At 39.7% G+C, this 25,375-nt stretch overlaps 1 protein-coding gene across 7 annotated transcripts in view; it reads left to right on the top strand.

Moving 5' to 3' along the window:
- itprid1 (ITPR interacting domain containing 1) overlaps positions 1 to 25,375 on the top strand; it is a 138,984-nt gene that overhangs the window by 60,869 nt on the left and 52,740 nt on the right. For all 7 annotated transcript variants that reach the window (XM_043688819.1, XM_043688820.1, XM_043688817.1 and 4 more), the window contains 3 exons: positions 9,755 to 9,812; positions 17,582 to 17,652; positions 21,242 to 22,312. In XM_043688819.1, coding sequence (XP_043544754.1) covers positions 9,755 to 9,812; positions 17,582 to 17,652; positions 21,242 to 22,312 — 1,200 coding nt within the window. The remainder of the gene's footprint in view (positions 1 to 9,754; positions 9,813 to 17,581; positions 17,653 to 21,241; positions 22,313 to 25,375) is intronic.

The following is a 25,375-nucleotide window of genomic DNA, read 5'->3' as shown; positions in this document are numbered from 1 at the left end:
TTCCTCTAAGTGCATCTTCTGCCTCAATGCCACTCCTTGTCTCCTTTCAACACCATCGCTTTTGTCATTTCATTTCTCCTGTCTTTCAAATTATTTTTTAACCTGGTCCATAAAAATAATCATCTGACAGCTTAGCAACAAAAGTAATGTTGCTTCTCAACTTCTAATGAACCTGTAGACTAAACAGAGAATGTATCTTGATTTTTTGAGACCAGTGTGGCTTCAGGCTTTAAAATGGGAGGTTCTTCTGTTTGGGGCAGGGGGTATCTCATTCTAAGGACATGCATAAAATGAATGAACAAATCGTGCAGGCAGGAAGTTCAGAAGGCCACCCAGACCTCCCAAGCTCCAACTTCTGGGCAACATATTTAAAAGGCGCTCTGACAACATTTCTTTTCTCCAAGCCAAGAGTAGTACCTAACCTCTATTTGTCATCTTCACCCATCCCTCAAGATGTCTGACAATGGAAAGTGGCTGTACACTTCAGCGACATTTCCCTAAATGTTTTCCTGAGGGCGTCCAGGAGATAAGAGCATTACAATTTTTATGGGATTGCAACAGGAAACAATTCCTATTGGCAAAGGCCTCTTGTACATGGGATGTGTCCCATTAACAATGGGCATCACCTTTTTCCTGGTGCTGTCAAATCTGTTAGGATTCACAGTTAAATGTAGAGGGAGCTATGACAGCCAGCAGCTTATACTTCTCCAGGCTCCTGAAAATTCATCCCAGCTGGAACGTACTCATTTCATACATTTTTCACCAAAAGCTTGCATGAAACAAGGGTGCAACTACAAAAGGTGGCTTTGGTCAGAATAGCTCAGAGGTATAGAGTCATATGACTCAAAAACAGACTCTTCAATCCAAACAGTCCATGCAAATCATAATCCGAAATTAAACTAGTCCCACCTGCCTACCTTTGACCTATATCCCTCAAAACATTTCTCATTCATGTACTTATCCAAATGTCTTTTAAATGTTGTATCTACACCTGCATCCTCTACTTCCTCTGGAAGTTCATTCCCCACACAAATCACTCTGTGTAAAAAAGTTGTCTCTCATGCCTTTTGTTTTAAATCTTTCTCCTCTCATCTTTAAAAATATGTCCACTAGTTTTGAAATCCCCACATTATGGAAAAGACACCTCCCATTTACTTTATCTATGACCATCATGACTTTATAGACCTCCAAAAGGTCATCCCTCAACCTTCTACACTTCAGTGAAAAAAGTCCCAGACTATCCAGCCTCTCCTTATAACTTACACCCTCCAATCCCAGCAACATCTGGGTAAACCTTTTCTGAGCCCTCTCCAGCTTAATAATATCCTTGTTATAACAGGGCGACCAGAACTGGACACAGTACTTCAGAAGAGGCCTCACGTATATCCTGTACAGCCTCAACATGACATCTCAACTCAAAGGTCTGAGCAATGAAGACAAGTATGCTAAACACCTTCTTCACCACCCTGTCTACATGTGATACAAACTTCAAAGCATCTCTTACTTGAACCCGGAAGTATCTCTATTCTACTTCTAGTTGTATTAGTCCTGCCGTTGTTTGTTCTACCAAAATGCAAAACCTCACATTTATCCAAATTAGCCTCCATCTGCCATTCCTCAGCCCATTGAATTGTTCAAGTTCTCTTTGTAATTTTAGATAGCCACCTTCACTGTTCACTATGTCATCAATTTTGGTGCCATCCAAAAACGTACTAACCAAGCCTCCTATTATCTCATCTAAATCATTAATATAAATAGCAAACAAAACTGGACTCAGAACTGATCCCTGTGGAACATTGCTGGTCACAGGCATCCAGTCTGAAAACCAAATCTCCTCCACCACTCTCTGGCACACTCTTCGCGTAATGTTTTATCTTTTTTCCTTCCCTTAACATGTTGACATAACCAAAATAAAACAAATATACTGTGGATGTTGTAAATCTGAAACAAAAATAAAATTTGCTGGAGAAACTCCATAGGTCTGACAACACCAGTTGTGGCGAGAAAGCAGAGTTCATGTTTTGGATCCAGTTTGGGTTAAAAGAAGGTCTCTAGATCTGAAGCATTAACTCTTCTCTCTCCCCACAGATGCTGCCAGACCTGCTGAGTTTATTCAGCAATTTCTGTTTTTAGGACTAAACAGAAACACGGTTAATTCAGAACCCTTCTCACATGCCCCATACCACAGACTTCTTAGCAGTAACATTAAAATTGGCATTTACACATCTAGGGATTTACATCTCAATGTTCATCTATGACTGCCATAAAAGTGCTCCTATACCCAGTCCTCATGCTTCTCTCCTTCTGCAGGGGAAGAACATGCACAATAAGTTCTAATGTATCCAAGCAGTTGGGAAGTTTGCCTGACACAAGACTTCTCAGAGACAAAACAAAATGCAGATACTGGAATCCAAAATAGACAGGCAGGAGGCTTGAAGAACACAGCAAGCCGGGAAGCATCAGGAGGTGTAGAAGACGATGTTTCAAGTGTAACCCTTCTTCGAAACTGGGGGTGGGCTTGGGGAGAGCTGAAGATAAAGTGGGTAGCAGAGGCAGGATAGTGAGGTGGGGATAGGTGAAGACAGAGGGTACAACCTGGTTGGTCAATGGGAGGAATGAATACGATTGGTGGCAGGGAGCAGTAGAAGGGATGGGGAGGGGCTGAGAACCTCCCTCCCCATCCCCTGACTCCCTTCCCAAAACTCCAATTCCTGTGTCTCACTTGTAGCAGGGACCCAATTGTCTATATCATATCAGACCGAGGAGGTTGCACTTACATCTGTGCATGATATGTCTAGCAGGTTAGGGACCTCTAGCCCCAAAACACCAGAGGATGTCCACCAAAATCATCTGAGGCAAGCCAATGCAGCAGCCAGCAGACCTCCTGAAAATCAATGTGATTGTTGAGTTAGCATCCTTTGAAATCACATTTTGAGTGCTTAGGTGTCAATGTTATCTTGAACCAAGTTGTGCTCACAGATATAGAACTTTGTACTGCATTAGTGAGGTCTCTCTATATGTTCAGGCTTCTGCTTGGGTCACTTTCTCTTACACCTGACTTTGAAGCATGACTAAGGGTGATCATGTGTATCATAGGGAGCTGTGTCCAGGGCACTGAGTCTGCCCTTTACTGCCCTCTGGAGAGATTACACATTTAGGAAAGCACCACCTAAAGCCAAATGTCTGAGCTTGGAGAGTCACTCAGGATTATACAGACCCTTTACACATAGTCACAGAGTCATAGAGATGTACAGCATGGAAACAAACCCTGCGGTCCAACCTGTCCATGCCGACCAGATATCCCAACTCAATCTAGTCCCACCTGCCAGCACCCGGCCCATATCCCTCCAAACCCTTCCTATTCATATACCCAACCAAATGTCTCTTAAATGTTACAATTGTACCAGTCTCCACCAAATCCTCTGGCAGCTCATTCCATACACGTACCACCCTCTGCGTGAAAATGTTGTCCCTTAGGTCTCTTTTATATCTTTCCCCTCTCACCCTAAACCTATGCCCTCTAGTTCTGGACTCCCCGACCCCAGGGAAAAGACTTTGTCTATTTATCCTATCCGTGCCCCTCATAATTTTGTAAACCTCTATAAGGTCACCCCTCAGCCTCCGATGCTCCAGGGAAAACAACTGCAGCCTGTTCAGCCTCTCCCTATAGCTCAAATCCTCCAACCCTGGCAACTTCCTTGTAAATGTACATCTTTACAACTAATGAATACTCCTTGCATTCCTCAACTTTCAATGAGCAAGCGCAGCTCACCTATATTTCAGCATTCTGATGGCCTTGAAACTGAGCAGGATGTCATTGCAACAAAACTAATAAAATAATTTTCACTGAATTGGGTAGGAGGGATTGGGATGTAGTACATTGTGTATGGTGGGGCAAGTGGTGCAGTTGGCATGAAATGCCAGTTGAATATGAAAATTTATACTTTGAGCATAATGTCTGGCATTGATACGTCCCACTGCTTTTATTTTTCCCCCAATGCTTCCTGATCATTGCTTGGAAGACTCCCCTCTACTCTGCAGATATAGGCCTCCTCCCCTCCATATCTTGCATCAAGACATATACCCTAGAAAAATGTCCTGCTCATTTTCTTGCATGTTCAATCATCCTTCAAAGGATTGCAGCCTGATTTACTCATAATATAATTAAGACTAAGTCTTACAATGACATGCATCACACCTTTAAAAAGCTCTTGTAATTATGTAAGAGACCAGGTATTTCACCTTTTTTGGTCTATAAACCAAAATGAAAGTTAATCAGTTAAGTACTGGAATAACAGCTTTTTTTTGCACACCTTGGAAAGGTCAAGTGGCGTATATTTTTAGCTGTGCAACACAATATGGCTTTTTGAAGCAGTGATGGGAAACTTAGAGATAGAGTGGCACCGAAAGTCTTTGAATTAAGAAATACTGCCTACTGACATCCCTCAGATTGGTTGGGCTGCAATTTGCTACAAATGTGGAAGTGCAAAACAGCCAGAGACTCTGAATTGAGAGCGTTTCCCTTTCTCTCTGAGTCAAAAGTTGGGGTAATCAAGAAAACTTAAGAAAGCATTCAAGTCAGAGAAGACATAAATGTACCATACTGACTTTCAAAGTGAAAGATCACCAGCACTCTACAGGCAACAGCACATTGTCATTGCTGAAATCAAAAGGAATTATGAGAGACAATTTAATCCATCATTGTGATCTGGAGTTCTGATCTCTCGAATTTTGTTTTCCCTATCCCACCTATAATACATACCAGTCTATCCTAATCATGAAAGAGTGTGTTTGTGAGTGTATTTGGGATTTTTAAAGTGGTATAATTGAATTCACATCCTAATGGATTAGTGATTACTTTTCTCTGGTATTTTGTTAAAGTTAACTTGTGTAATAATAGATTGAATTATTTTCTGTTCATGACAAAACCTGGTATGAATTGCTGCTGTCCTGAATAGCAGTCAGTCAGGCAGATTGATCATCTTGGTGGTCTCATTGGGATGTGATATATTTTGTGACAGGTTATAACTAGTGGGGAATGATTATTGACTCACTTTTCAAAGTTCAGTCATGACAATTAATGTCATTGACTCATGACATCAGGGACTGGATATTACCTAACCCCACCAAATGTGTTTTAGGCAGGGAGGGGATGTAAAATCAGTTGGATGGCTTGCCTCACGAGGTAAAGAGTTGGCAAATACCAAATTCAAAAGCCTGCTCACATTTGGAAATAAATAATTATTTGTTGCCCATACGATAATATGGTTGCCATGGGCAGGAGGACTGAAGTAAGATTCATAACTTTTTAATACAGGAGGAAGCAGGAGTGTTTATTATTTCACAGTTCTCCTTCCCCCTTGGAGAGACCCCTTAAGAAGACACCTACCTCTTTCCTTCCCATCCACATCAACCAACCCCTCACTCCATTCCTTGGATTTACAAGTAAAAATCCCAATCCAAAGCTCTTGGATTTATGTGGGTTTGAGAACCTTCAGATCACTTGCAGTCTCAGAAGTACTGCTACTAAGACTGTCAAAGCAGGTTGCACACAGCAATAATATGAAGCAGAAGGGGGCACAAATTATTGTGTTACCTGCTCCACAGTGAAAGATTGTGGGTTAATTACATGCTGTGATCCCTGTATCTATTCTCAACACTCATTGATTTAATCCTGGTGGCACTCTCAGAAATCTTAGCTCCCAGCTCCAGGAGAAGTGAATATTGAATAGTATACTAAATATTTCATGTCCAATTTGAAACAACAGACTCCCCAGCCACCTTCCATCAAATACCAGCATTTTTGTTCACTTTTTCAATGGCCAAACCAGGTGTAGAGGGAGAGCAGATGCCGAAAACTCATTTTTGGAGCTGCAGCCTATCAGTTAGAATGCATGCTGTATGTGAAGTGCCCAGCTGGAAAACATGACTGCATAAAGAATAGGACTAGCAGTTAAATATTGCTTCAAGTATCTAGAAAGGATAATACAGGTCGTTCTGGTTTAACACGTATTTTGTTTACGCGAATTTGCTGTTACACAATTGACAAATTGGGGATACTGTTTCTAAAGCGTGAACTTTTAAAAGTGATTCCAGCCCCATTTTATAACACGAAAACTGAATCACTGCATTAAAGCAGAAACGACTTTAAATAAAAAAAGATGGGAGTGGTGGGGTCTGTCTACTAAATAGAGATGTCATAATGCCAGAACAATAAAGGACAGAAGTAGAAATTATATTGGCTGTGGTGTTTCCATGGTTGACAGTGATTACACTTTGAAAAACTTCATTGGTTGTAAAATATTAATTGTTTGTAAAAGTCTATTCAAGGAAGAGATTTGCCAGTATAATTATGAAGGAAAAGACATAAAATAATGATCATCAGCTATTATTATATCAACTTTATCATATTTGTCTAAATGGGATAGAGGTGCCTAGGGATCTAGAGGTAATGATGCACAAATTATTAAGCCCAGTAAAGTCATTAAAAATATGCAACAACCTTCACTTCTGAACTAATAGAATTTAAAATAAATATACAGTTTTTGTTAAAGTTATGCAGAATCATGCGTAGTGTTGATTTCCATATTAAAGTAAAAGTACTAGAGAAAGTATAAAGAAGTAGATTCATGTCCATGATAGGCAGATTTTTAATCAGTAAGGGTTAGAGGAAAAGACAGGAGAGTGGTGTTAGCATCTGTCAGATCAACCATGATCACATTTAATTGTGGATGGCCTCAATAAAATTCTTTAAAATTGCGGAAGGCTTGTCACAAATTGATTCCATTTGTCAATGACTCCAAGCCTAGAGGGCAAAAATATAAAATAGTCACAAAACAGATCCAATTCAAACACTTGTTCTCAGATAATGTTAAAAATATAGAACTCCCAATCTTTATTGTGATGGAATCACATAGTTTGGGTGCTTTTTAAGTATATGAAAGGCTGAAATAGAAGGGTTGAAAATGTGTTGCTGGAAAAGCGCAGCAGGTCAGGCAGCATCCAAGGAGCAGGAGAATCGACGTTTCGGGCATGAGCCCTTCTTCAGGAAAGAAGATTCCTGAAGAAGCGCTCATGCCTGAAACGTCGATTCTCCTGTTCCCTGGATGCTGCCTGACCTGCTGCGCTTTTCCAGCAACACATTTTTCAGCTCTGATCTCCAGCATCTGCAGTCCTCACTTTTCTTCTGGAATAGAAGGGTATCTAGATAGAATGAACTAAATAAAGTGGGGCAGAGGTCCAGTGGGAAAATTGGTCTGTTTCTGGATTGTATTTATATATTTCTGTTTCAACTGTGCAGTTTCCGACAGTATGACAGTGAGAATACTTCATTAGCTATAAAACATAAAATGTATATGGGCAAATCTTTCTTTGTTTATGAAATTCTACATTTTGATACTTCTGTCCTAGACGGTAGTTTTTCATAAGGACAATCCTGCTTTCTTCACAATAAAGCAGGTTTAAGTTTGATGTGATGTTTAAGAAGTGACTGTGGCAGATGATGAAATTTGAATTCAATAAAAGTCTGTAATTCAAAGCTAGTCTAATGGTGACCATGTAACCATTTTTTATTGTTGTAAATGTCCACCTGGTGCGCTGCATCCTTTAGAGAAGGAAATCTCTCTTACCCAGTCTGGCCAACATGTAATTCCAGACCCATAGCAATGTAGTTGACTCGTAACTGACCTCTGAAATTTCTAGCAATCCACTCAGTTCAAGGGTTACAAAGGATAGGCAATAAATATTGGCCAACCAGAAATGCCCACAACCTATGAAGGGGCCTTTTTGTGGTGCAGTGGTAGTGTCCCTATCCCTGAACTGGAGGCCTGGGTTCATGGCCCCTCTGAATATGAATGATTTTATTATCATATGTATTTTACAGTCAGATTAAACAGTAAAATACAAGTGAAAAGCTTTGCCACTGTTGCTGTGATCTTGTGCCATTTTGAATAGTTTAAGAAAAAACATAGAAAGATATAGCTTAAAGAGAGTCTATCAGTCCTGAGCCAGCTCATCAACAATGACGCCTCTGCCGCCATCCTCCACCGCCTCGCTGCTGTCTACACCAATTCAACCAACGGTGAATTTGCCGCTCCTTCAGGCACCATCTTTAACCATCGGGCCGATTCTCCTCCATCACTGTCTCGCTGCTGCCTGCACCGGACCCAACAACATCAGAGTCACATCGCTCGCTGCAGGGCCCACCTCGTCGATGTCACCATGATGCCATGCCATCGCCACCAGCGCTGGACCTAACCAATGACAAAGTCACCGATCTTCAGGCGCTGTCTTTCACCACTGGGCCTACCTCTGTCAATGCTGCCTCTGTTGAATCTGATACCACGTCCCGTGCTCGCCCCAATAAAGCAAGTAAGTGCTCACTCAAGTCCTCTCTTGGCTCACTCACTGCTGCCCTGAGGTCTGCGCTGGGAAGTGAGCTCAGGACAAGAGGGAAGTAAAGGAAAAGGGGAAGAAAACAAACAAAAAAGGGGGGAGAAATAAAAGAAAGTAAAGAAAAGCAGTTGGAGTGGACAAGCCAAATCAGGAGCCCAACTCCGCTGCCATCTTGATGACATCACCTGCTGCAGAGATGTGCAACAAAATCTCTGAACAGGTTGATTAGAAAAATAGGTGAAATTAAAAGTATTAATTTAAAAAAATAAGTCGTTCAGATTTATTAAAGCAAATGTGATTAAGCTGCTGACCAACATAATGCTTCAGGGATGTGCACAAAACATTCAAATGAAGATCAAAATATACCTTTCAGGAGCTCGTAGAAGCAAACAATTGCAGATGATGGAGATATAAAATTTAAAAAAAACAACAGAAATTCCTGGTGAAACTCAACTGGTCTGGCAGGATCTATAGAGAGAAAAGTGGGACTCCAATCGTTTAGAACTGCAAAACAAAAATCATATCAGGCTCAAAACGTTAACTCTGTTTCTTTCTCCATAGTCTGGCCTTATTGAGTGTCTCCAGCACTTTGTGTTTCTTTCCTCCAAATCATATACCTGGCTTGTGACTGACCAAATAGAGAAGGCTGTTTTGGGAAACCACTGCATACATTTGAGAAGCTGTCACCCACGATCTGAGGTCGAGGCTTCAGAAAGAGTGCACAGACCTCCAAACGATGCAGCTCCCCAGCCCTTCAAACACCACCTTCTCCACTTGTGGCAGAGTCTGCAGGTTGTACATTGACTGATCAGCCATTTCAGAACCCATCCAACTGGAGTGGAAGCAAGTCATCCTTAAGGCCATGGGACTACCTAAGAGGATGGGATAATTGGAAAAAAAGGATAGCAGATGAAAACCAGGCCCTTGATTTTCCTTTCTGAAGTACATCAATATCATTGTGATTTGCAACCAGTTAGTTAAAATTTCACACACAGGTTTTTGTTAGGGAGATATACAGAGCAGTTATTCTGTGTACAGCATGATTGTACAAACCATAAATTAGCAAATAGTCAGTTCATCTGTGTTTGTACATACTGTCTTAGGAAATTAGTTGGTTAGAATAGGAGGAGGAGGAGACTTTGGTCTTTAAGTAGTGCAACAGAACACTTTGTATGCATTATTGACAATGCAAGGTGTCCTTAGCAGTGCGCTGCGAACAAAATGCTACAGCATTTCTGTATTATTTGTTACTATGTTCAATTATTTATGACGTAACTTCGAAAATGTGTCAATATTTTAAAAATGTAGAACTCGGGAGAAAACCAGGCATGAATTTTAAAATGTTTTATTTTTGTCTAAGGTCCAGAGCTTTGAGGAAGATAGTTCTTCAAAAATGGCTGTGAGCAAAATATATTTAGGTAAGTTACAGGATCTATAACATTGAAAAATGGTCTTTAAGCCTCAGTTGAGAAGAATATTGTCTTAAGATTTCTGAACAATGCATAAACTTATAAATTTTAATCACAGATTTTATATGTTTTTATTTGAAGGCCTTTTAGTTCCCATACAGTGTTTGATCTTTTTCCCTACAGGTGCTCTTTCCTAGCTGGAAAAATTAAGCACTTATATATTTTGTACATATTGTATCTTGCACTCTGTTCTGTTACCCTGATGCACTTGTATAGTATGATCTGCTTACAAAGCACGTTTCACTGTTTTTCGGTACGCGTGACAGTAATAAATCAAATCTTTCCTAAGGTCTACTTATCCTCATTACTTTCTGGTTCACCTGGGTCAGATGGGCTGGAAAGTGGTAAGGATTAAATGTCTGCCTTCACTCTTGCCCTAAAACTTCTTTCCAACAGTGTCCACCATATCTTAGGTTGATAGTTGCCGTTTAGTTGGATATTTCTGTGAAGTTTGCATGTACTGATCCCTCCAATTAAAAAAAAAAGTTGTTTAATTAGTTAATTGTGCAAAGGACTAAAACCAGGAAGCAAAAGGAGAGGAGAGAAAACCTGAATTAAAAACTGGCTATTGCTGTGTATTTCTATCTGAAAAAATTGGCCGTGACAACAGTCCCCGCAGAATGACAGATGACGCCTGTATGATCACAAGACTGAGGGGTGAATTTTGGATCTACATGTTGTGATTGGGAAATGGAATTCACTGCCAGAGATTGAGCTTCTTCTCCTTCCTTTGTCACCTCTGTTCCACCTCACAGTCAAGTTGCTGAGCTTTGAAGTGAATTACAACTTGAAGGATCAGGAGGTTTCCAAGCCAAACATTTAGCAGCTTTCTCCTCTCAGTCAGTGGCTTTTTTCTCTCTATCAGTGGTGTCAACGCCTCCTTGCTTTAGATGACCTTGAGTGCATGTTTACACCTTTTCAGTTAGCTGACCTTTGTGTGTTGACCAATGGAGTGCTGGGAGGACAGATCCTCCAAGGGAGATGGTTTTCTGGCTTCCAGTTGCAATGGTTCATCCACTGATGTTGGTTCTTCAGCAACAGGCCTTTAATGCTTATAAATGCAGGAACCCTGCTATTTAATCCCAATAACACTTGTTGACTGGAAATTTCAATGTGACGTTAATAGATGGTCAAAGTTCCACTGCAGTAGGGTCATCACTACAGCCTTACTGAGCAGGACTTTTGTTGACTTCCATGGGTTCCTTATGTCAAAGAATTAAATATAAACATTGTTTAAAGCACTTCCAGTTGGTTGTGTTCATTAATTATCAAGACAATAGCCATGATTTTTTGATGTCACTGCAGTTTATACCCAAAATGTTTTTAAAAAGCATGAATAAAGGAAAATCCACCACTTTTCAATAAATCCTTTCTGAACTGCTTTCAGTATTTGTTGTAAATACGTGATCTCTAGTATGAGACTTTTCTTTTTGAAATTCCAAATGTTTAAGTACTGTTTTAGTGCAAGAAACCTTGGCTAGCAAACTAACTATTGTCAAAGGAATTCCAAGATGTGGAGGGGCTGGTGTTGGTCTGGGGTGGACAAAGTCAGAAGTCACACCAGATTATAGCCCCCAACAGGTTGATTTGAAATCACAAGCTTTCAGAGTGCTGCTCCTTCATCAGGAGGGTTTAATTGCTATCCCTTGCTTTTGATCTTAGGTTAGTACCAATTGAGTTTTTTTTTCTGATTCTGTCTCTGAACATGTTTGTATGATGGTGTTGCAAATCATTCTCCCCCCTTCCCCGCGCCCCCCCCACCTCATCCCACACACTCATTCATCGTCAAAGTGTGTGGAATAAACATACTTTTGATTTTTAACTTTACCACAGAGTTGTTGCAGTACTTGCAAAGTCAGAGCCCGCAAACAGAGGGAGATATACCCCCACTATTTACAAAGGGAGAAAAATTATCACAATCTTTTAAGGGCAGCTGGTGATAATAAGGATAGTGATTTGTTTTACACACACACATACACACACACACACTGACACGCTGGTTTTCTTGCAAGGGTTTTAAGCAAAGTAATATTTATTGTACTATAACACCCAAAATGGAATAAAAAACTCATAAAATTGCTCAACTCTCACTGAGGCATGCGCGCAGTGTTTACTAATGCACACCCCAATAAATTACAAAGTAGGGCGATAGGTTTGCGAGTTTAAGAATCATACCAAAAGTCAGTTGTGCATAGATCCAGCAGATTAATGCCTTGGGTGGTTGCAGATTGGGCCCAATGAACTTGATTCTGCATTTGGATGATTTAAGGATGTTGACAGACAATTTCTATGTAGACTCTTGGCCTCAGCAGCTACTGAATTGATTTTTGTGAGACACTGTCCATGACAACTAGCAGGGCTCCATCTCATGACCAGTCAGATTTTCAGAGAGTCAGAGAGTCATATAGAATCCTACAGCACAGAGTAAGGTCCTTCAGTCCAAACCGGTCCATGCCGACCAGAATGTCCATCCACGCTAACCCCATTTCCCTCCACTTAGCCCATATCCTTCTAAACTTTTCTCATCCACATATTTGTCCAAATGCCTTTTAAATGTTGTTAATGTACCCACCTCAACCACTTCCACTGGTAGCTCATTCCATATGCATACTACCCTCTGTGTAAAAAAAAAAATGCCCCTTTTATTCTTTCCCCTCTAACCTTAAACTGATGGCCCCTGGTCATCGATTCCCCAGTCCTGGAAAAAAGACTGAGTGCATTCACCCTATTCATGTCTCTCATGATCTTATACAGTTCTATAAGATTCCCCTTCAGTCTCCCACGCTGTATAGAAAAAAGTCCTAGCTTGTCCAACCTCTCCGTATAACTCAGACCCTTGAGTCCTGGCAATATTCTTAAATTTATTCTGCACTCTTTCCAGTTTGATAACATCCTTCCAATAGCAAGTTGACCAAAACAGAACACAATACTCCAAGTGCAGCCTCACTAATGTCCTGTACAACTACAAAATAACTTCCCTACTTCTCTACTCAATGCCCTGACTGATGAAGGCCAGTGTGCCAAAAGCGATCTTCACTACCCTGTCTACCTGTGACTCCACTTTCAGAGAACTGTGCAACTGAACTCGAAGTTCCCTCTGTTCCATTATTTTCCTTCATGCCCTATCATTCACCATTAAACTCCTACCTTGATTTGACTTCCTCACTGTCCACGACACCACCTATTTACTGTCATCTGCATGATTACTAATCATGCCTAGTACATTCTCATCCAAATCATTGATATCGATAACAAACAGCAATTGGCCCACACCAATCCCTGAGTCACACCACTAGTCGCAGGCCTCCAGTCCGACAAGCATCTTTCCACTATTACCCTCTGCTTCCTATCATCAAGCGAATTGTGTACCCAGTTTGCCAGCTGCCCCTGGATTCCATGTGAACTAACCTTCCAGAGCAGCCTATCATGTTGAGGTACCAGTCATCTAATTGGTCTAATAGGCTGCCTGAGGCTTGTTTTTGGGTAATCAGTGCACTCCCCCAGACATTCTCTTCCTAAAAAGAAGATGCCTCCAGGTTGGGAACAAAGCAGAAACTCAACATGCCACACCCGGTCACTTTAGGACCTTTCCTTTTTCTGATCTTACCTCCAGGCAAAATGTTTGCCTAAGATTTGATATTGCTTTAAGCTTTAGTCAAAACTGAAAGATGTTAGCAATGAATTGATTTTAATCAAATGCAGAGCTTGAGCTAAAACTGAAAGAACTGCAGATGGTATAAATCAGAAACGAAAGCAGAATTGCTGGAAGAGCTCAGCAGGTCAAGTAGCATCTGTGGAGAAAAAAAAAATCAAAGATAATGTTTCTGGTCCGTTCACTCTTCCTCAAGGCTTGAATAAGCTGGGCAGGAAAAATAAGGAAGAGGAGGTCTGTGATAAATAAGGGAGCAAGAATGGTAGCAAAATGGGTCCTAATCTGCTATTCAAATTCATTTGACCTGTTCAGTTCTGACTATAATTAGTGTCCATGAAATCTAATGTTAACCCATTGGATCTGAAAAGTATTCATTGTTCCATCAAGGAAACATGTGATTGCTGAGCCCTGCCTCAATGTTTATTTGTCCTTGTCCCTTATGCCTGTTTAATAACTCTTCCTTTCTATTGTGTTTCTCAGTAAAGCTCATTTCCATTGCAAAGTTAATGACTGACATGCTACCTCATGCACTATTTGCATGCCCACTTCTTGTTTGCTTATGATGCAATGAGCAGATGTAAAATGCAAGGGTGTGTGCATGTTAAAGCTAAAACTAGAGAAGCTTAAATTCGGATGGTTTGATTCAGTCTGGTAAAATAGTAAAGGTTTTGATTGGGTTCCTATTGACAAATTGCTTCATCTGGGTATGTTGTGGTTTTAGCGGATCAGTAATCATGTTTGTACATTATACAAATTCAAAGTAAGTTATATGTTCTTGGTATTTTGCTGGAAAATAGTAATTTGTAAAGTGAATGGTGAATTGCTATTTGCTTTTGATCTAATGCCTTGCGACTGTGGCAGACTAATTTTTAAAAAATATTATTTCACAGGATGTGGGCATTGCTGGCTGTTAGTATTCATTGCCAATCTCTACTTACTCTTGAGAAGATGGTGGGGTGCTGCCTTCTTAAGCTGCTGAATTACATGTGATATAGGGATTCCCACAATGCTGTTAGGAAGGGAATTCCAGCAGCAAAAGGCAACATATTTCCAAGTTAGGATGGTGTGTATTGGAGGGGAACTTAGTTGGTGATGTTCCCATGCAGCCATTGTCCTTTTAGGTGATAGGGGTCATGAACTTGGAAAGTGTAGTCAAAGGAGGATTGGTGCATTACTGCAGTGCAGTTTGCAGATATTCCTCAAACCTGAGACTGCATTAGAGTAAGGTGATAGATAGGGTGCCAATCAAGCAGGGTTTTTTATTTCTCTATATCGTGATGTTATTTGAAGACATCATGGAAGCCAAATTATAGAAAGTCCACACTTAATCCTTCAATCCTAGAGTTTCAGTCAAAGTTATATACTCCATTCAATGAGTGGTACTTGGACCAACACCACTCCCTTATCTTGGAGTGACTTTTTAAAAATTCATTCATGAGAAGCTATCGAGCATCAATGGCTGTGCCAACATTTATTGCCAATTACTAGTCAATCCCTTGAAGGTGGTGGTGAGCGGGCTTCTTGAATCACTACAGGTTATTTGTTGTTGGTAGATCCACAATGCTGTTAAGGAGATAGTCCCAGGATTCTAATCCTGGGACTGTTGAAGGAATAGTTATCTATTTCCAAGTCACGGTAGTGATTGACTCCCAAGGGAACTTGAAGGTGGTGATGTTCTCATATCCCTTATCTTGTTGGTCAGGGGTGGGGGCATGGGAATGTTGGTAGTGAGGTAATGGTGGTATGTAGTAATCAATAGGATGTTTCCGTGTCCATGTTTTACCTGATGCCAAGAGACTTCATTAGGTTGAGGATACATTGAGGACTCCCAGGGCAACTCCCTCCCAACTCTATACCCTTGTGCCACCAACTTACCAGGCAATCTCAGAGCACAGTTAAGAGCCAAGTAGATTGCTGTGAGTTTGATATGCAGGCCAGACCAGGTAGGGATGGCAGCTTCTTTCTCTAAAGGACATTTATGAACTGAGTGGGTTTTTTAATCACTCGGGGGATGTGGACATTGATGGCTGGCCCATTCTTAACTCCCTTTGAACTGAGTGGCTTGCTGGGCCATTTCAGAGGGCAGTTGAAAATTAGCCACATTGCTGTGGGTCTGGAGTCACAGAATTTTTCATTGAGTTCAAATTCCACCATCTGCCATGGTGAGATTCAACCCAGGTCCCCAAAGTTTGTTCTGAATTTATGGATTAATAATCTAGCGATAAAACCACTAGGATTCCCCCAGCTTCTGGAGCTGCACTCATCCAGGCAAGTGGAGATTTGAGCTATACATGAGACAAAAAAGGATGGTGATCCTCAGAATGATAGTAATGAATATGTGGGTCATGTATCCAGGGAGTTTTGCCAGCATTAATCCATAGGCCTTTATGAAGAAATCAGAAAGACGATATAGATGTGGATGTTGTGTAATTTCCTTTCAAATGCGTATATGGACAAAAAAAAGCAAATTAGAATTCTGACTTCAGAACAGGTTCAATTAAGAAAGTAAGCTATCCACACCTAGATCCACAATGAATTTACCTCAAACAGATAACTGCAGCATACGTGAGACTAATGTTTAATGCTTGCAATCTGTGGTTGAAATTAAAATTTCATTCCACAATTACATTTGACATTTAGAATTTGTATTTGACTTTTACACTGCATGTTTCAGCAGATGTTGTATGTGTTCAGATATTGAAATCTCCTGGTGTCAACAGCTGTCTGATGAGGGTTTGCTCATCATTCCAACAAGAACTGAAACAGAGGTGTATAAATGTTGCGCAATCCCTACCCTAGAGCCTGCCTGCTCTTCACTGTCCTAACACTGCAAGTTGTGCAGGATCATTCCACATGTACTCTGCCAAACATTCCTTTTCTGTCATGTACAAAGGAAGTATCATTATCCTTGATAGCAAAAGTATTTTAATTCAACAAACCTTAATGTATTGGGCTGTATTGAAGGGCTATTTATATAGGATTACAAAGGACATTTGGGACAGAAACTGGTCACTTGGTGCAATGTGTCCATACTGGGTTTCATGATCCCCTCCCATCTTTCCTCATCAAAACCTACCATTTAATCATCTATTCTCGCTCACATACTTGTCTAATTTCTCCTTAAATACATGTTAACTGCACCTTGCGGTACCCAGTCCTATATTCTAACCACACTTTGGGGAAAGAAGTTTCTTCTGAATTCCCTGCCAAATTTCCTGATAACTAACTTATCTCAATGATGTCCAGTTATGCTCTTCTCACATTCTCCCTGCACCCCATACAGACAATACCTTCATACTTTTAACGACCTCACTACTCATACTTTTTTTCACAAGAGAAAAATGATCTAGCCTATCAATCTTTTGTACTTGCATGCATTTCTAGTGTCATCCTTGGTAATCTCTGCACCCATTCTGTGCCTTTGTATTCTCTTTGTAATATAGTGACCAGTGCTGCACAGTATTCCGTGTGGTGTATATATCTTAAGGATGAAGCCATTGCTTAATCATTTAAGGCATTTTATTAATCAAATGCCTATTCAATTACAGAAGATGTACAAATATTTAATTTATGTATGTTCCGATTGTTGCCAGCATCACACTATCTGTGTCACACTTGGCTCAACAGTAGCGCCTCTCAATTAGAGCTTGGAAATTTTATTCTGGGCCTGGAGCTCATAACTTATGTTGACTGGGGGATTGTGGTTTTATATTGTTTGAGGTGCCATATTTAAGTTGAATTGTTAGAGTGAATTCCTTGCCAAACTTTTCAAATGAATATAAAAGCTTTTGAGCTATAATTAAAGAGCATCAAACTGCTCCTACTGTGCTGCCCAATATTTATCCTTCAAACAACATCACGCTTACATAGATTGTAATACCTCATGTGTAAAGCTTCCGCATTGAAATTGCCTTCACTATTTATCCACATTACAAGTTACTAGAATTTTGTAAAAAATGCATTATCTATGAAGCAGATGAAAGATGAAAGACAAATGTATTTTTTTTTCATAGGGCAACATTGGATGATTGTCATGTCATGCTAAATATCTTTCTTTTTATAACAGATGTGAAAAGAGAAAATAGCTGTCAGTCAGACAGTAGTGGATTTCTGGAGGATCCATTCATCCCATTGCAGGTATATGATTTTTTAAAAACTAAATCTTCCTGCATGTTATATTCAAATCTCCGTATTTCTTATAACCCTATCATTGGTAGTAAGTATGTACATTGCCTTATCTAGCATACAAATTCTTTTTTCCTTCACTATTCTCAGTCTTTGACCCTAACACAGGTGGATTTTCCAGCTCTTAATTTCATAATTCAGGGACTTTATCTTCTGCTAAGTTAGTTCATTGATGAGGTGACTGGAGTCTTTGGCGTCTCCTAATAAAATCATACACAGCTTATTTTGTAGCTTTCAACTGTCCTTACTTCTCATTTTCAACTATACTCTTTCATTCCTGTGTCTCAATCCCTCCCAGTAAATAGGTTACATAAGGTAAAATCTAGGCTACTTGAGAAAATACCCTGTACAGAAAAAAAGGTAGTTCAATAATTTTAAGTTCAAAAATCTTAACATGTTAAGACTTTTTTTGTAAAAACTCTTACATTAGGAATGAAGACTATTTTGTGTCAACATTTTTTCTCAAATATATTCTATGATATTTCAATATTCACATTGGAAACTGCCTCTGTAAATTTACTGTACAGTAATTACATCGTCCCTGTCTGTGAGGGCATTCCAGTTAATCAATATCGTAAAAGTTTTTCAGCCCTGAACATTGCAAAATCAAATATTTCACAATGGAGGTGGAATGACAATTACATGCTGTCACTTCCCCTCCTTTTCAGTCCAATCACCTGAAGTCAATATGTGATATTACCATCCTATTATCATGCCATGGAGAGCTTGAAAATGACAGGCAGCAACAACTTTTATTTGCATAGTACCTTTAAGAAAGTAAGACTTTGCAAGATGCTTCACAAAAGCCTCTCAAAAACAATTTAGGGCTCTGAAACAGTTCAGCAGACATTCAATCACCTGACCAAATGGTTGGTCCAAGCCAAAGTAGGTTTTAAGGAGTTTCCTAAGGGAAGAAAAGTTAAAAAGGCAGAAATGTAAAAGGACAAAGTTCTGGAGCTTGGGGCCTAGACAACAGAGGATGTGGAGCAATTAAGTTCCATATGTTTCAGCGGCTAGGTTTCGAGGTGGGCAGAGTTTTCAGTGACAGGAGGAGGTAGGACAGAGCAAAGCAATATACAAATATGAAAACAAGGATAAGAATATTAAAGATCAAGTTGTCAGAAAGACAAGGGACTTGCTGCATTTTAAAGACTTGCTGCAAGTTTTGCTTTCTTTCAAGTTTCCAGACAGTAAACTGGAAAAGACCACCCCAAAATATATTGGAATAGGTATGTCTGGAGGTAGCAAATGTTTAAAAGAGGGACAGAAAGTTAAGGTCAATTTAATAAAGCTGATCCCTTCATTTGAGAAGTTTTCTACTCATAATGCAAATATTTCTTCAACTTGTAGAAAGTGCCACTAAAATATTTTAAAAATTGGTGAATGTTTGGAGTACAGAGGAACCTCAATTATCCAGCATTCGATTATCCAAATTTTGGATTATCCGAACAAGATCGCAAGGTCCCGATGCTTGGTCAAACTGTGTTATCTGTCATTCAATTATCTGAACATGCAATTATCTGAACAAAATGCACCCTGCCTGTGTTGTTCAGATAATCGCGGTTCCTATGTGTTGGACATTCTAATTTCCTGGCAAAACTTATTTGTATTTGTATTCAGTGATGTGTGAAATGCAGAGATGTCTGAATATCTGGGTGCATGTATCACAACATGTTAGAATATAGTCACAGCAAGTAATTAAGAAAGTTGATAGAATATTGCAAGGAGAATCGAACACCAAAGTAGGGAGGTTATGCTTCAGTCATACAGGCCATTAGTAAGGACATATCTGGAATACTTTGTACCCAGCGTTGGTCTTCTGATTTAAGGAAGGCTGTATACGAAGGAAGCAGTTCAGTGAATGTTTACTAGACTAATAGCTGGAATGGAGTGATTATCTTATAAGGCAAGGTTGGATAGACTCAGGAACAAAGGAACTTGATGTACACGGCCATAGATCTGCAAAGGTGTCCACACAGGTAGACAGGCTGTTGAAGAAGGTATACAGAATGCTTGTCTTCATTAGCTGGGGCATAGAATACAGGAGCAAGGAAGTCTTAATACAACTTTACAAAATTGTTTAGGCCAAAGATGGAATGCTGTGTGCTGTTCTGGTCACTGCACTATCAGAAGGATGTGATTGTACTGGGGAGAGTGCAGAGATTTACAAAGGTGTTGCCTGGGATGGATAATCTTAGTTATGAGGAGAAATTAGGTGTGCTTTCCCTGGACAAGAGAAGACTGGGGAGGTTTCTGATTGAGGTGTACAATATTATAAGTGGCACAGACAGGGTAGATGGTGAGAAGTTTTTCCCCATGGCAAATAGTCTAAGACTAGAGAGCAAAATGTGAGGATTATGTGGTTTAGAGGGGATCTGAGAAAATAAAATCACCGAGAGGGTGGTAGAAATTTGGAGTGACTGCCTGAGAAGGTAATGGAGGCAAGTGCTCTCATCCAGGTGTATCTTAAATGTTGTGAACGTTTAAAATATCAGAGCATAGTAGGCTATGGACCAAGTGCACATAAGTGGGATTAGCATAGTCGGATCTTTATTGGTCAGCCTGTTTTTATGTTGTACACCTCTATGATGCTCTGTACCATAGTATTCTGTACTCTCTATTTCCCTGTACAGTCTGTTTGTGCCATTCTCACTATTTGGTTTCCCATTTACCTTGTTTTATTTGCAAGTTTAGCTGCAATACACTTGATTCCTTAATCAAAACCATTAATATCGATTCTAAATATTTCAGACTCCAACAGTCACCTTGCTTCACTCACTACATACAGTTTACTGACCTGAATATGACTCGATCCCAGTAATGCGGTGCCTGGCAATTTTATTGTGAATTGTTATTTTGCTGAATTTTAACAGATACCGTTTTGGATCAGAAATTAAATGAAGTCCTGCCTGTTTTTTGGTAGCAGAAGTACCTGTCATGATCACTTCACAGCTCAGATCAAAGCCTTCTCATTTCTCTCCCAGTTAAAGAATAAAGATCGTTACACAACATGTCATTAGCTCAGGCGATGCAAGGGTACTTCACAGCTAATGAATGTAAGGACATGCATTGTGGATATTCCAAATATTAGAACTATTTAAAACTGATATTTGGGGTTGGATTTTCAATTCCTGGTTGGGATGGAAGAAGGTTCGGGCACAATTTGGAAATTGCAGGATCCCGCCACCTTCAGTACACTTTCCAACTTTCAAAGGGATTGCAGCAAGGAGGGAATGAGAACTCCACCTGCTCCCAGTTAATGGTCAGGTATTGCTGCTGCCTGGCTTTTCCATTGGTATGAGACCAGCAGCAGGCAGACCCAGCTTTCTGGAGGCAGTCAATGCCTCTAATTGGGAACCAAGCTGTCTCCCACACAATTATCCAATATACATTTCAAAATAAGACTGCAAGAATGACGTAGTTCAAGTGTGGGGAAGGGCCCTGAAATATTTCTGCTTGTCTGGTTCCCAACCCCACCTTGAAAACATTAAGTTTGGATTCCGCATCTATAGAGTACCTAATGTTTGCTGACCTTTTTCAGATCCACCATACACAACGTGATGTTAGCAAAGATAGCATGAGCAGTCAAGACACATGCCAAGAAAACAGGCAGTGGTTATCCCAGTGCTCGAATGCTGAACAAGCAACAGGTGACTTTCCTGGTCAAATCTGTGTCCCTGGGTCTGTCGACAGTGATCAGACGCAGTGTGCAGGAGCATGCATCATGTCACGTGTTTTACAAGAAGAGAAGATATTAACTGTGGAAAATCTCAACAGCCATTCTCCTACTTCCTCTGATCAGCAAAGTATGGAATCTCCATGTGCTGTAAAAAATCCTGGGGAGATAAATGGCTTAAGTGGTGGCAGCAGCTGTTTACACACTACTACTCTAGAGAACACAAACCACTCTTCAGTTTTTAATACCAATACTTGGCTGAGTAATGAGATCCAGGTTCAAAACAATGCTGGAGGCTCTCAGGATGATAACTCGAAGAAGAATAATGCAACAAGTGTGAGCAACTTGAATACAAATCGAGAGAGCACTAACATTGTTTCAGAACATTTTGCTGCCACAAGCAAATTAGTAACCTTCCAAATTCCTCAAGGCAATTTGCAAGCAAGAAACATCACGGAATTTCATTCTTTGGAACCACTTTCATTTCAGCCAAATGAAGATACTTCTCAGTGTGACAGCACGCACAGAGAAAACAGAGTCAAGTTCAGAGATGCAGTAGTGCAGACTGATGAAAATACTGGAGAGTATACTACTGAAAAAAGTCAACGTGGTCAAGTGAAGAACCTCAATTTACTTGCAATGGAATTTCAATTTGGTAGACTGCTCACAAAATCAATGTCATTGGATACTGGACTGCATAATGTTGAAACGATTGCTCAAGAGCCAATTTCTAAATCTCCAGCCCACTGTCACCACTGTCCCCACTGCCACCACTGTCACCACTGTTGCTGTCTTCACCATCATTGTTCATCAACATGCTTCAGTAGAAAGGACACAAATTGTCAATCAAAGACTCCTCTATCATACTCTGAAACACAGTTGATCAAAACCTTGCAGCAATTACAACAAGCAACACAAATCATCTCTTCGTCCCCAGTAAGTAAACCATAAATATTCACTAAATAAAAAGAAATCTAAGTTGTATATTGTCCAAGCTGGCTATGTCTCCATTAAATTTAAAGCAAGACTCAAATTTGAACTAATCCCACCATATAACTTTCAAAGCACTGCTCGTTGGATTCAAATGTAATTTTGATTGCTGATGTCTGATTTATGACATACTGGACTTGGTAAAATAATTATTGTTTTTACTTTACAGTTATGCATGAATTTCACTGTTCTATGCAATCATAGTCATTTAAACTGGTCCCATATTCGAATCCACTATTACTTTCAGCTTTTTACTCTTTTGGTGTGACTATTACCTTTTGCTCATCTTTCAGATCTTGGCTTATTATGTGTGAATGACCATTTGCAGTTACATTGGAATGTGTTATTTAACTGTCAAGCAATTATTTCTGCAATATTCTTGAAGCAAAAGCATTTGCTATGATTTGTTTTACTTTTGCCACATGATTTACTATTTGTCACAGTGATGACAGCTAGTATATCTCCTTAAAAAGAGTGGAAATACTCTTTTGCATCTGCTCTGTCAAAATTATTCAAAGATCTTTCTTAGATTACTTTTCAGTCTTTCATTTTCACAAAAAAAGAGGTTGAGTCTGCCCAGTCTCTCCTGATAGTTATAAGTTTACAGCTCTTTCACCATCCTTGTAAATCTTGATTGCATTCTCTCCTGTGCCTCTGCATCTTTTATATAACAAAGCAAAGAGAATCCAGAAAGTATTCCAAGTGTGTCTCACAGAGGACTAGTAAATGTTTGGCATGAATTCTCCACTTTTCAATGCTATCCCTTTAGAATTAAACACTAGTGTTGGGTTTACTTATGTTAAGGTCCTATTAGCTTGCATTGCAATTTTATGATTTGTATATCTGTTCTCCTTTGCTCTTGTACATTATTTAGATGTTATGTGACCCATTATCATACTATGTGTCTTCCTTATTTTTCTAAACAAAACGTAATATTTCACGTTTTCTGTGTTGAAATTCATTTAACAATATATGTCCTGTTGGCAAGTCTATTTTCCTTGCACTCACCAACTTGGCATCGTCCACAAATTTGGAAAGTACAGGTTTGATTCCAAAGTGTAAATAATTGATATAAATTGTGAACAGCTGTAGTCACAGGATCAATTCTTGCAGGACCTCAAGTCTCACCTTCTGTTAATCTGAATCTCCTCCTTACTGCTACCCACTGCTTTATATATTTAAACCAACGACCTATCCAACCTTCCACTTGTTCCCTGACTCATTATGTCCTGATCTTATTCATTATTCCATTTTCTTGCACATTTTAGCAATATAAATGTTTGACATCTTCTATATTACCATTCTATTGGTTATCTCTTCAAAGAAATAAATAAAGTTCATTCAGCTGACATTCCTTTTTGACATCCACCTCCTCTATGATATCATCTCGCTGTTCCTGACTCTCACCATTACACGCTCGTTTTTCGATTTTTCCGTTGCTCTACGTGGTGTATTATAATCTGGTATGATTTGCTTACTTATCTCAGTCTTTAGTTCTAAAATCCAGGAAAGGATACAGTGTTAATCGAGCTGAACAAAAGACAACAGTGTTGTTTCCTTTGTTTTGGTCTTTGAAGAGGAAAGTTTCACCTAGGGGAGTGTTTGAGGCAGGACGATTACACCTGTTAAGGGAAAACAATATAAATGTTATTAACGAAAGGTAATAGGTAACAGTGGGGGGAACAGGGAGTGAGATGAGTTTCAAAATGCTTTAGCAGTGAGCCAACACAAATCTAAAGGGCACAATGGCTTACTTCTGTGATGCAATCTTTTATGGTTTCAAGTTTAGATGACTTTTTCTGGGAATGCTTAAATCTGCTAATTAGCTTGGAGATTCTTTAGCAGTTCCCCTTACTCTGATAAAACACACAAAAAGAAAACAGTAGCAACATTTTTGTGCCAGATTTCCAACAATTCCTCGAGTTCCTAATTGAATTTGTGAGGGCACAGCCTTTCTATATCAAGGCTCAATTCCTTCCTTGGCATTTGAGATGTGGCATTCAGGGACCCAGCAATGACAGTGGGCAGTGGTGAGAGATAATATAGGTTCTATGGAGATGAAAAAGACACTGATGTGCGTAGTCTGCAGGCCACCAAATAATAATTTCACATTGGGGGGAGCAATGAACAAAGAAATAACTAATGCCTGTAAAAATGGTACACCAATTATCATGGGAAATTTTCATCTACACGTCAATTGGTTGAACCAGCTCAGTCAAAGTAGCCTTGAGGAGGAGTTCATTGAGTGTATCCATGATAGTTTTCTTGAACAGTGTACAATGGAACTGACGAGGGAGCAAGCTATCCTAGACTTGGTCCTGTGTAATGAGACAGGATCTCACTAATTAATGATCTCATAGTTAGCAATCCTGTAGGAAGGAGTGATCATATTATGATTGAATTTAGAATACAGATGGAGAGTGCAAAGATAAAATGCAATACCAGGGTCCTGTGCTTAAAGGAGACTACAGTAGGATGAGGTAGGAGTTGGCTAAAGTAGACTGGAAGCAAAGACTTTATGGTGGGGCAGTTAGCAAACAGTGGAGGATTTCAAAGCAATTTTTCAAAGTGCTCAGCAAAGGTGTATTCTTGTGAAAAGGAACGACATAGGAAAAGGAGTAATCTACCATGGGTGTCGAAGGAAATAAGGGAGGCTATCAAATTGCAAGAGAAGGCATACAAAGTGGCCAAGATTAGCGGGAAACTAGAAGACTGGGAAAGCTTTAAAAGTCAGCAGAAAGCCAAGCTTATAAACAAAAGCTATAATCAAAAGCAAGATGGATAATGAGAATAAACTCAGAATACAAAGACAGATAGCAAAAGTTTCCATAAATATATAAAATGGAAAAGAATGGCTAAAGTAAACATTGGTCCTTTAGAGGATGAGAAGGGGGATTTAGTAATGCGATATGAGGAAATGGCCAAGGCATTGAATAGGTTATTTTTTTAGATTAGATTCCCTACAATGTGGAAATGGGCCCTTCGGCCCAACAAGTCCACACCCAGACC

Source organism: Chiloscyllium plagiosum, chromosome 4 (genome assembly GCF_004010195.1).
Source record: "Chiloscyllium plagiosum isolate BGI_BamShark_2017 chromosome 4, ASM401019v2, whole genome shotgun sequence".
Taxonomy (NCBI): domain Eukaryota; kingdom Metazoa; phylum Chordata; class Chondrichthyes; order Orectolobiformes; family Hemiscylliidae; genus Chiloscyllium; species Chiloscyllium plagiosum.
This window is presented reverse-complemented; position numbering and strand designations above follow the sequence as displayed.